Here is an 11526-nt window from a genome sequence, read left to right as displayed (position 1 = left end):
GCACACACAGGGATGGCATGCATATTGTATATAGAACCTGCTTGTTAATAAATCTTCAATTCCTGAAGCGTATACGTTTCATTTAAATGAGAAAAATGGATGACGAGCATTTGATGTTGAGCAGTGGCAATCCGTGCAATATTTTTCATGTAGTAAATTTGAAAGGTAAGCGTTGTTAACTTTTCAGCAGTTTTAGTTTTATATTACCGTTCTTTTTCCTGGCAAACCAGAGTTTCGTTCCTTAATAAATCAAATCAAATTACAATTTCAAAAAAATAAATCAAATCAAATAAACATGCAGCAGCACCACATAAATTTATCCACCAAATTATATATATATATATACACACTAAAATGTTGCCCAGGCATACGCACACTACTATACATGAAATTCATTTTCAGCGTCGATGGCGACTGATCCAAGGCTGCAGAACTTGCAGCCAAAACTTGTCGACATGCCAGTACACCCAGCTCCTCCCATTTCTCCACAGCAGCATGGTCGCAACTATAATCGCCAAACCCGAAACGACCCCTACCTCAATTGACAAAAATTCCAAGTTCAGCTCTTTAGAAGTGCCCGGTGTAGCAGTAGCTGATGGTGTGTGGTTCGTCTCACATAGCCGTGTCAGTGGTTTACCGCAAAGCCTATCGTTCCCCAAAAATGAGGTGTTCAGGAATGTCGAGAACTGGCTGGATTGTGGTATCTGCCCTGACAGGTGGTTGTAGGAGAGGTCGAGCACCTCGAGAAATGACATCGCCGCCATTGCAGGAGGGATCTCCCCGGAGAGTTGGTTGTAGGAGAGATCAAGTGACTCCAGCTGCATCATGTTCGCGATCCTGGGAGGGATCCCGCCAGGAATCCATTTTTTTGCTAAACATTTATCCAGCTGCATCATGACTCCAGCTGCATCATGTTCACACTACCATACATGAAATTCATTTTCAACTTCGAGGAATATCTCAAGCTGCTTGTTATGTTTCAGCAAACAAGGTGGTATTGATCCACTGAAGCTATTAAAAGAAAGGTCTAGAACTTCGATATAAGTTGCATTGCAGATCAAATGGGAAACTTCTCCAATAAGGCTATTGTATGCCAAGGATAGGAATACAACAGAGCTAACGCGTGACCAAAACTCAGGCATGATAGAAGAATTGAAATGGTTATTGGAGGAAGTGGGAGAGCCCCCTCAATCTTGTTGTACTGGAGATCAAGAGCACCAATTGATCTATTTGATAAATTTGATGTAACACTGGTAAATAAATTATGAGAGAGGTTAAGATTAAGAGAAAAAGGTCCTCCAATTCTCCACAACCAATCGGGTATGTGTCCTTCAATTTTTTTTTTGAGAGGTCTAAATAGCGAATAGTTCTCTGGCGCATCAAGAATGTAGGGACATAGGATAGATTACATGATGCCAACCCCAACCCCAACCCCGACTCCCACATAACTGGATGTTCTAAGTAGGAGTGATTTCCCTCTTCCTCTACAATAGACAACTTATTATATGATAGAGATAGATACCGGAGCTTGTTGTAATTTTTTATGAAGCCTAGATCTACGGTTCCAGTGAGATTATTTGATGAAAGATCCAACCATTGTAGTCCTACAAACTTCGGCAACAAATCTGGAAGAGGTCCTTGTAGTTTGTTAAAACTAACATCGATCTCTCTCAAACTAGAGGATATATTGGGATACAATAGAAACTTTCCAGTGAAATTGTTTTGGCAGAGAAATAGATACTCCAAAGAGGGATGAGAAAACAGAGATGTAGGTATCGCACCACTTATCGAGTTGTTACTAAGATCAACTAGGGTTAGGTTGTGTAGAGAAAGGTAGCCATCTGAAGGTAATGAACCAGTTAGGTTGTTACCTGACAAATAAACCCGCCTAATCATCGGCCATTGAGCAAATAACGGGATGAGACCATAGAACTGGCAATTAGAAAGATCCAACTTAGTCAGATTTCAGAGGTTGCCGATCGACTCTGGTATTTTTCCTGAAAACTTAGTTCCACTAAGCATCAATTCCTGCAAAGCGCTACCCTCTACGAACTCCGGCAACTCTCCACATAGATTCTCATTCCCCGATACATCCAGAGATGTCAAGCTTTTAATACAAAATATCCAAGAAGGGAAGGTCCCTGTCAACCCACAGCTGTAAAGACTAAGAACTGCTAGCGATGAGAACTCTGCAAAAGTTTCTGTCACAGGAATGGGGCCACTGATATTTGTGACATCAAGAGTCAGCTTGGAAAGAAATGGGAGCTTAGTAAGAACAGTATCTAAATGACCTCTAGTGATTGTGCACAACCACATGGTCATCTCTTTGAGGCCTGACGTTGTATTTGTAGAAGAGGCATGTGCCAAATCCGTGATGGGACTGGCCGAAATGTTTACCTCTTCAAGATATAGTTCTTGGAGACTGCTAAGGCTGTTAATTAAGGTATGAAGGCTCAAATTTTTAAGATCAAAGTCTGACAGGTATAGCGTGACTAAATTGGCAAGCTTGGAACGAAATAGGAGATTAGTAAGAACAGTATCGAAATGGCCACTAGTGATCGTCCACCCCCACATTCTTAGCTCTCTGAGACTTGATGTTGTATGTGCAGAAGAGCCATCTGCTAAGTTGGTTGAACTAACCGAAATTTTCACATTACCAAGATATAGTTCCTGGAGGCTGCCAAGGCTGTCAATCAAAGTCTCAAGGTTCAAATCTTTTAGATCAAGACCAGAGAGATTTAGAGCAATCAAATTGGAAAGCTGTCCGTTCTCGACGGGCAAAGCGCCAGACAAACCAGAATAAGAGAGGTCAAGGTACTTGAGTTCTGTGAGCTTCTCAAACCCGGGGTTTGGCCACGGATTTGCATCAAAGTAGTTGTAAGCAAGGCTAAGGGAGAGAAGCGAGGTAAGTTTAAAGATGTCTGATGAGCTGAGATTACCCGAGATGCATTGACGGGACTGGTCGAGAGCAGTAACATGGCCCGACATGCCACCACATGTTACACCTTCCCAGGTGCAGCAGTTGGTATTCTCCTTCCACGACGGAAGATTTCCAACTTGGAATGCAATCCATGGGCAATTTAAATATGTGTCTGGGAAGCGGAAGCTAGCTTCGAGGCGTAGCAGGGCGGCACTTTGATCTTGGTGGCACAAGCTTGCTCCACCCCCGCTGGTAGCGAGGATGACGGTGACCAGGAGAAGGTAGCTGGGAAAATGATGCAAGCAAACCATGGTTTGATGCTAGTGGTGACTTGAGTAGAGAAGGTGCTCGGTGCTTATATATAAAATGTATTATGAATGACAGTGCGCTGGCTAGGTTAGGAAGCAACCTATCTATCCACCTTTAATAGGCTGTAGATGGATGACATAGGCGAGGACCAAGACTTGGAGTCAACGGTGAGGGAGCAAGTCTTCGAAAAAGGTAACATAACTATAGTTTGAAAGATACCCTCTTTTTTCTAATTATTTTTTAACTAAGATATGAGTGCAATTTTCGCCGCTATATATGATGGTTGTCATCATAGTTCAGTAGGAAATTAGAAATGGTACAAGTATGGTCTAGTACTATGGCTAACAAGATAGCCAGCATGAGAGGAGAAATCGCCAAATAACGGAAATGTGGATTGCAGCAAGGTGTACCGGTATATATAGTGAAGTCAATGAAATAATTGAGTCAATAACAAAATAAAGGTCTGGCATGCTAGTATATACAATAAGACGCATTGGTGTAGACATCACTGAATTAATTCTCCAGAGAATTGTCTACCCTATTCCACACGGAACACTGACATACATTTCCATCTTTAATTACTACTAGCTTCTTCAGTGATCAACTTGACGAATTTTTGGGGTTACCAATTAAAGCATGACACGGACAGCTTGCAGGTTTTTCCGTGACAGAACCATCCACTGCAAGGATCAAGATGCTTTGTTCATCACAAATTTTGTGGATACACCAATCCTCGCGAAAGGGAAAAAAGGCTTTGACACACCTTACTTATGAATTCAACTTTTCCGGGACTATATACATGCATTTGTTGTCACATTATTGGCGAGCCCTGTATTTTTTTTGGCAATGACCTACACAATGATTTGTTGCGGATACTGAATTCAGCCATGCTTCTTCCGTGGCGAGTGATTTTTTTCCCACCATATGAAACAAATTGTTTGGTACTGTATGGCTTTTATAGCGGAACATCGGCAAATTGGTAGCAATGAGTGGTCTAAGATCAAAACTGTTGACAGCCAATTCTGGCAGTTCAGAGGCCGATCGGTCGGGCCGACCGGTCGGGCCGGTCTGTCCAGTTGTAATCCGAGTAGGCTTCGTTTTATTTTGGAAATTCTTATATGAACCGACTTGGAGAGGGGGTACGACTTGCCCGGCCTATAAATATAAAGGCTAAAGCCGATTGAGGTAATCCCAATCGATTCACACATTTATCCTTTACTTTTTACCTCCAAACCCTAACTTTTCCAACCCCATCTGTTGTTCTTCGCTCGTCTCTACGGCGTTCGAGGATGTTCTAAGTAGCCTGCTGATCTCAGAGCAACCCTAGATCCACGAGCTCCGACGGGGTCCCTCCCGAGCTCGAGGTTTTAGGTCTTCGCGGCATTCTCTGTAGAACCGGTCTGACCGGTCGCCATAACCGGTCTGACCGGTCTGTGCGCAGGGAGCCCGTTGGTGAAGATCGTGTCGACGATCAACGCATGTTCTAGCGTATTCGAGTGTGTTGGCGCAAATTAGTGTAAACAAAAACCTAGTGGGCATGAGTCATGACCAAGATGGCTACTTGTAGACCAAAACCACGTCAAAGGATACATCTATCTATCTATATCTATATTATAAAGATCGAAAATAATTGAAAACCTTTCTCATCCAGATCGGGTCCGTCGTACCTCTCACGCTGGACCCGCATGTCGGGGGCGAAGGGGGTGGGAGGAGGTGGAGACCTATAGAAACTGGATATTAAGGGATATTTCTGCTAAAAATCAATTCTTTTTGTCACCACATGTTTTCTTACCCACCCGAGCACACCCACCGAGCACGGATTGACCCACCCCAACCAAATACGAGTGGAGACCGTCCCCTCCCATAAAATTAAATCTAAAAAATCTCATCCACCGTACCTTACCTGGACACCAAATGTGTGCTTAATTTCCATGTCATCGCCACCCTTTTCTTAGAGGAATTTCTACCGTTCGCGGTATTGTAGTCATGTAGTCGCACATCAATTTGAAGCGGAAACGGAATCCAACATCAATTTGATCACCATGGCCTGTGATGAGGCCGGCCAATTCCTGGCGTGAATAGATAACGAAGAGAGGGAGAGAGCGGACAGGGCAATTGGCATCTCTCGTTAATATACCAGGATCCATCGTCAATCAAGAAGAATTACATGGTGGAACGTGCAGAAAAGGGTGAGCTCCAATCGTCCTTGTCGCCCTGCTATGCGCCCCCTGACCGAGCGCGTCCACCTCCCCCCCCCCCCCACCCCCCACCTAGAGGTGGTAAAGGATCTTAAAATTTAACTTAGATACTCTAAACACTGGGCTCTAATTTTATATAATTTCGAGCTAAAAACATATGAAGCCCAAGCTAGATTGAGGAGACCACTAGAGCGATCCAGTCCAATTTAAACTTTTTGCATAACTAACCTAAGATTTTTTCCAATTTTGCGAACGCTATTCAACGTTGTTTTCCAAAATGACCTGCTGGCCCCTAAAGTATAGAGTTAATCACATTTAAAGCGCTATTCTTATATTTTTAAACCTTAACTGGTTGATTGTTTTAGCTCCATTCCTGTTGCAATAGGTTCGTATTGACCTACGCTACTATATAGCAGTAATATATGTCACTGTACATATTTTAGGAATTAATTTGAATATTTTTATAATTAATATGTAATTCAATGTATTTTTGAATTAAAAGCTAATTAGTTTTTTCAAATTACGTGTGTGTCGCACGTGCGTCTATGCTAGTGGTGTAAAATAGTCGAAGAAAAAGGCGCATGAGTCCACCGTATTTTAAATTTAATAGAAGCCAAAAAAATTTATTCGTTGGACGATTGTTGAGGAAAAATAGTGTCAAAGTTAGGAAGCAACAATACCACGTTTCGCCCCACTTGAACTCTGAATTAGTCTCGAGTCTTGACTAGAGGTCAAACAATGATTGAACAGAAAATTACCAACGTACAAAAAAGGTTTTCCAAAAAATATGATCCGTGTCGTATGGTAACTATATAATAAGATCCAAAACCGTACATACACAAAAATTTTGATTCAAAACCAAAACAAAGTTAGGGTGTATTAAGTTCCCAAAAATTTTCCTGCGATACAGTAAATTCGAATGTTTGACCACTAATTAGGAGTATTAAATATAGATAACTGACAAAACTCATTCCATAACCCCTGGATAAATCGCGAAACGAATCTAAGAACCTAATTATGCAATGATTAGATAATATCGTACTACGGTACAACCACTAATGATGGATTAATTAGGCTTAATAAATTCGCATCGCGATTTTTCGTCCATCCGTGTAATTAGTTTTATAACTAGTTTATGTTTAGTATTTCTAATTAGTATTGTAAAAAAAATTAAAATTTTATCAAAATTTTTTTTAACTAAACAGACCCTTATATCGCCGGTCTAGCGCGGAGACGGCAACGTCCAACATATGGACCAAAACCGTGTCGTCTCGTGGCTATAGTGTCAAATGGTCAAAGAAAGGTAGGGCCCATCATTTTGGATTGGGCCGGATGTTGAATTTATTTGGATTTTTGGTCAGAGAAAAGGTGGGCTCATCATCATAGTGATGATATTTCTCTAACATCTTGTGTCACTGCCTCTTCTCTTTCTTTTCATAATAACTCTATTATGCCAATAAATTTAATGCTCACGATATTCTTATGACACTTGCATTGTGAGTGGCCGCAGATAGAAAAGGCACCCTTCATGTTCTGGTTTCTGAATTCATTATTTGGGAACTAAAAGTCGATGGAAAAACTGTAAGCTAAGTTGAATTCATTGTCCACGAATTATTTGATTTGAACATTTGACACCTTTGCTGCAAATGAACAGCGTGTTACTGCTGTCAGGGGTCGATATGAGCCTAGGGCCACTAGGGCCGTGACCGTGAGAAAAAAATCCCAGCCCCGTTTAGTTTTCAAAAAAAATTCTACAGTATCTGTCCTATCGAATTTTTGGACACATGCATGGAGCATTAAATATATTTAAAAATAACTAATTACACAGTTTAACTAATTAGCACGAGATGAATCTTTTAAGCATAATTAGTCTATGATTAGATATTATTTGTTAAATAACAATAAAATGTGCTACAGTACCAAAATCCAAATCTTTTCACCAACTAAACACACCCCCAGTAGTGCTCTGTTTGAAAGAAGTCTATATAACACACCAAACTATCAAGGTCGGAGCACTTAACTCCCCCAACTACAAAACCGGATATCTAACACCCCAAACTATCGAATACCATGCACTTAACCCTCTCGGGCGGTTTTGCTAAGCCGTTTCGCCACGCTGGACGCTGACGTGGCCTCCTGATGCATGGGGCCCACTTGTAAGCGACACATGGATCCTTTGGATCCTTTCTTCTTCCTCTGTTCTTCTCCCATCGCCGCCGCCACGGGCGGGCGTGCCATGGGCGGAGGAGGGCCTCGCCGCGAGCGCGAAGCAGGGGCCTCACCGCGAGCGCATCGCCCCTCCTCTGCTCCTCGCCCCTCCGCTCCCTCGCGCGCCGGCCGCCGGAGCTGGAGCTTGTGCGCTCGCCGGCCTCGGCGGCGAAGCAGGGACGCCCGCGGTCGCCGGAGCTCCAGCTCCCAACATGGAGCTGGCCCTCCTGGAGCTCGAGCTCGGCCGGCGCAAGGCCATGGCGCGGGCCGGCGGTCGAGCTCGGCACGGCTCGCCATGGACGCCCGCACGGGGCGGCGGCCAAGCTCGCCGTGGACGCCTGCGCGGGGCGCCGCCCCCTTCCTCTACCTCCCTCTTTCTAAGGTCGACGGCGGTGGAGCTCGCCCCCTCCTCCTCCTCCCTCCTCCATCCCTCTGCTCCCTAAGGCCGCGAGGCCCGCGCCCCTCCTGCTGCGCCGAGGCGACGAGGCGTCCATGTACTCGTCCAGCCAGGCCGCGCCGTCGGGGAGGTGGAGCGACGCGACAAGGCGCGCCAGGCCGGCGTGCGCGGCGCGAAGCAGCGCCAGCGCGGCCGGGAGCGAAAGGAACGCCGACGCCGCCCCTTCCTCCCTGCCCTCCTCCCTCCGCCGGGCGGCGCCCCTCCTTGCATCGAGCTGTCGTGCACGGCGCGCGGCCGTTTCCGGGCGCCGGTCAGCGCGTAGATGTCCTCCTTGACCTCCTCCGCCGTCAGGGACACGAAGAACGGGGCGCGCCTGCGCCGCCTCTGTGACGACGATGAGGGTGGCGGGGACGGGGACAGGGACGCGGCCCACGATCTAGCGGCAGCGACCGCTCCCGCAGGTTCCACAACCTCGTCGCAGCCTCCGTCTGCGACTGCGGGGCTGCTGGCGGAGGAGGCAGTGGCGCACGGAGCTCGGGCTCGGGCTCCGAGTCCGTCTCGAGCGGTGGGCTCGCGGTCTTCGGCGGAGGTGGCGGAGGAGGGTGAGGCAGGGAGGAGGCCCGACTTCTAGGCTGGGGCACGCGGAGCCGGTCGGCCGCGTTGCGCAGGTGACTCGGACGGCGGACGGGAGAAGAACAGAGGAAGAAGAAATGATTCATGTGTCACTTACAAGTTGGCCCCACACGTTAGGAGGCCACGTCAGCGTCAGCGTGGCGAAACCGCTTAGCAAAACCGCTCGAGGGGGTTAAGTGCATGGTATTTGATAGTTTGGGGTGTTAGATATCCGGTTTTGTAGTTGGGGGAGTTAAGTGCTCCGACCTTGATAGTTTGGGGGATTATGTAGACTTCTTCCTGCTCTGTTTTTACAGCCCACAAAGAGAAAATACTTTAATTTATAATTTATAGGACTAAAAAGAAAATCATTCACGTTATGTACGTGGCTTATCTACCAAGGATCAACAAAGGCACAAGGGAGCAGAAAGAAATTTTCTTTTCTTACTGATCGAGAAACTCAACAAATTTGTCCTTCGAGATGTGGCTTTTAAGTATAATAAGTACATAATTGACATAATCTGCACAATATGCCTTAAACATTATGAAATAAATTAAGTAAAAAAGAGACAATAGTGTGTTACAAAACTTGCAAGCCCATGATTTGCATGACGAAGTTTTCAAGGGTGCCAACTGCCAAGTTTTCCCATATCCATCGCCATCTGTCCCATGTAATTTGCGACATTGCTAGAAGATCCAGCAGGGCCCAGGGATCCAGATGTTAGAGTTTCTGCAAGTGACAGTAGTAATGCTTCCACCCCTAGGGAAAGAGCATCTCTGCTTGTTGGGAGGACTGTTGCAGGTTGGATATACCAACAAGCTGCTGATCAGTAAGAGGCTCTAGCTGACCTGCCAATAACTGCAACAGTAATGTTAGTATAAAATTCAAAGAATTAGATGAGAACATGAGCACTGATCAGAAGTTTGTCTCATAAAGGAGTAGAAGTTTATCATCTTGCATTTTGTATAAGGTACTTAAAAAACAATAATTAACAGATTTGCAGTTAGGTATTTTCAGATGGAAAATCATAAAAATCACTAAGCAAAACTGCTTGGTTAAAATAACAATTACCATTGACTGGACCTCGGAGTTCATAGGCAAGACCCAAGAGGTCAAAGAATCTCATCGTACATTCAGAATAAAACCATTAGATTAGTACCTTAAGAGCATAATTAGTCTATGATTAGACATTATTTGTTAAGTAACAACAAAATGTGCTACAGTACCAAAATCCAAACCTTTTCACCAACTAAACACACCCCAATAGTGCTCTGTTTGAAAGAAGTCTATATAATCCCCCAAACTATCAAGGTCGGAGCACTTAACTCCCCCAACTACAAAACCGGATATCTAACACCCCAAACTATCGAATACCATGCACTTAACCCTCTCGGGCGGTTTTGCTAAGCCGTTTCGCCACGCTGGACGCTGACGTGGCCTCCTGATGCATGGGGCCCACTTGTAAGCGACACACGGATCCTTTGGATCCTTTCTTCTTCCTCTGTTCTTCTCCCATCGCCGCCGCCACGGGCGGGCGTGCCATGGGCGGAGGAGGGCCTCGCCTCGAGCGCGAAGCAGGGGCCATGGCGGGCGTGCCTGCCCACGAGCGCGAAGCAGGGGCCTCGCCGCGAGCGCATCGTCCCTCCTCTGCTCCTCGCCCCTCCGCTCCCTCGCGCGCCGGCCGCCGGAGCTGGACCTCGCGCGCGCCGGCCTCGGCGGCGAAGCAGGGAGGCCGACCTCGCGCGCGCCGGCCTCGGCGGCGAAGCAGGGAGGCCGACGGCCGCCGGAGCTCCAGCTCCCCACATGGAGCTGGCCCTCTTGGAGTTCGAGCTCGGTCGGCGCAGGGCCATGGCGCGAGCCGGCGGTCGAGCTCGGCACGGCTCGCCATGGACGCCAGCGCGGGGCGGCGGCCGAGCTCGCCGTGGACGCCCGCGCGGGGTGCCGCCCCCTTCCTCTACCTCCCTCTTTCTGAGGTCAACGGTGGTGGAGCTCGCCCCCTCCTCCTCCTCCCTCCTCCCTCCCTCTGCTCCCTCCGGCCGCGAGGCCCGCGCCCCTCCTGCTGCGCCGAGGCGACGAGGCGTCCATGTACTCATCCAGCCTGGCCGCACCGCCGGGGAGGTGGAGCGACGCGACAAGGCACGCCTGGCCGGCGTGCGTGGCGCGGAGTAGCGCCAGCGCGACCGGGAGCGAAAGGAACGCCGACGCCGCCCCCTCCTCCCTGCCCTCCTCCCTCCGCCGGGCGGCGCCCCTCCTTGCATCGAGCTATCGCTGCACGGCGCGCGGCCGCTTCCGGGCGCCGGTCAGTGCGTAGATGTCCTCCTCGACCTCCCCCGCCATCAGGGACACAGAGAACGGGGCGCGCCTGTGCCGCCTCTGCGATGATGACGAGGGCGGCGGGGACGGGGACGCGGCCCACGACCTAGCGGCCGCGACCGCTCCTGCAGGTTCCACAGTCTCGTCGCAGCCTCCGCCTACGACTGCAGGGCTGTTGGTGGAGGAGGCAGCGGCGCACGGAGCTCGGGCTCGGGCTCCGAGTCCGTCTCGAGTGGTGGGCTCGCAGTCTTCGGCGGCGGTGGCGGAGGAAGGTGAGGCAGGGAGGAGGAGGCCCGACTTCTAGGCTGGGGCACGCGGAGCCGGTCGGCCGCGTTGCGCAGGTGACTCGGACGGCGGACGGGAGAAGAACAGAGGAAGAAGAAAGGATTCATGTGTCGCTTACAAGTGGGCCCCACACGTCAGGAGGCCACGTCAGCGTCCAACGTGGCGAAACCGCTTTGCAAAACCGCTCGAGGGGGTTAAGTGCATGGTATTTGATAGTTTGGGGTGTTAGATATCCGGTTTTATAGTTGGGGGAGTTAAGTGCTCCGACCTTGATAGTTTGGGG

At 48.2% G+C, this 11526-nt stretch overlaps 1 protein-coding gene across 1 annotated transcript; it reads right to left on the bottom strand.

Moving 5' to 3' along the window:
* Positions 1–285: 285 nt before the first annotated feature.
* LOC120678851 (phytosulfokine receptor 1-like) lies at positions 286–3306 on the bottom strand. The gene is made up of 2 exons (XM_039960257.1): positions 2940–3306; positions 286–904 (listed from the first exon to the last, which is right to left on the bottom strand). Exons 1-2 carry the CDS (start codon positions 3229–3231, stop codon positions 399–401), a joined length of 798 nt encoding a protein of 265 aa, XP_039816191.1. The 5' UTR covers positions 3232–3306; the 3' UTR covers positions 286–398.
* Between the last annotated feature and the right edge of the window lie 8220 nt (positions 3307–11526).

The sequence above is a fragment of the Panicum virgatum genome, chromosome 6N (assembly GCF_016808335.1).
Source record: "Panicum virgatum strain AP13 chromosome 6N, P.virgatum_v5, whole genome shotgun sequence".
NCBI lineage: Eukaryota > Viridiplantae > Streptophyta > Magnoliopsida > Poales > Poaceae > Panicum > Panicum virgatum.
Note: the sequence above shows the minus strand (reverse complement) of the source record. Positions and strands in the feature narration are given on the sequence as shown.